This window comes from Sipha flava, unplaced genomic scaffold (assembly GCF_003268045.1).
Source record: "Sipha flava isolate LNK unplaced genomic scaffold, YSA_version1 32_pilon_pilon, whole genome shotgun sequence".
Classification (NCBI taxonomy): Eukaryota; Metazoa; Arthropoda; class Insecta; order Hemiptera; family Aphididae; genus Sipha; species Sipha flava.
In genome coordinates, this window is record NW_020273018.1 from 3,092,349 (window position 1) to 3,093,040 (window position 692).

The 692-nt window shown below is 28.0% G+C and overlaps 1 protein-coding gene across 1 annotated transcript; it reads left to right on the forward strand.

Moving 5' to 3' along the window:
- Positions 1-647, forward strand: LOC112686985. Its single transcript, XM_025559488.1, has 2 exons — positions 1-148; positions 422-647. The coding sequence occupies exons 1-2, from the start codon at positions 54-56 to the stop codon at positions 645-647; spliced, it is 321 nt and encodes a 106-aa protein (XP_025415273.1). The 5' UTR covers positions 1-53.
- The last annotated feature ends 45 nt before the right edge of the window (positions 648-692 follow it).

Genomic DNA, 692 nt, shown 5'->3' on the forward strand with positions numbered 1-692 from the left:
TTATGTAAGGTATTAAGATGTATTATAATCAGGTATGAATTCGTGATGAAACTATGTTAATATTTGTTGAGATAAAGTATTGCCAGGAGTCAGGACACCCCTCAAAAAAAAAAATCAAAATACGCCACTGTACACCACAAATGGATAGGTAACTTAAAAAACTGCTTGCTATCGTATATTTACTTACATTTTTATCAAATTACCATTCCCACCTCATTTTGTAATTATAATATATATTTTCTCTTAACTTTACAATTCATTGTATTACCTAGTTCATATATTTATAAATATGATTAATGAATTAAGTAACAACATAATTTGTAAATACAAGGTAGATATCTAGCATATATTTAATAAAAACATTTTTACTTACAAATTAAAATTCGTAAACTATTAAGACAATTTCTTTTTTTGATAAAAGGAAGAAAAAACGAAAGCAGAGGTTTTGGACTAATGAGAGGTTGCAAAAGCGAAATAAGTATAACTGTGAAAATCTGTTATCTGAATTCCGAGTCAAAAAACAAAATACAATAATGCCAGAATTGATTTCAGCCAGCCAAAGACTTTCTTTGACTCTTCTGCGTAACTTAGCCACTGGTTACACATTTGAAGATCTCAGTGCGTCAATAAAAATCAAATATTTTTAATTTGTTCAGTATTATTGATCAATCCTTCAATACTGCAAATACACG

What these genes read in the sequence shown, in the direction of transcription:
- LOC112686985 (XM_025559488.1), top strand. Translation starts at nt 54, where the DNA reads ATGTTAATATTTGTTGAGATAAAGTATTGCCAGGAGTCAGGACACCCC. An exon ending in TGTACACCACAAATGGATAG is followed by an intron (nt 149 to 421) that starts GTAACTTAAAAA and finishes TTTTGATAAAAG; the next exon opens with GAAGAAAAAACGAAAGCAGA.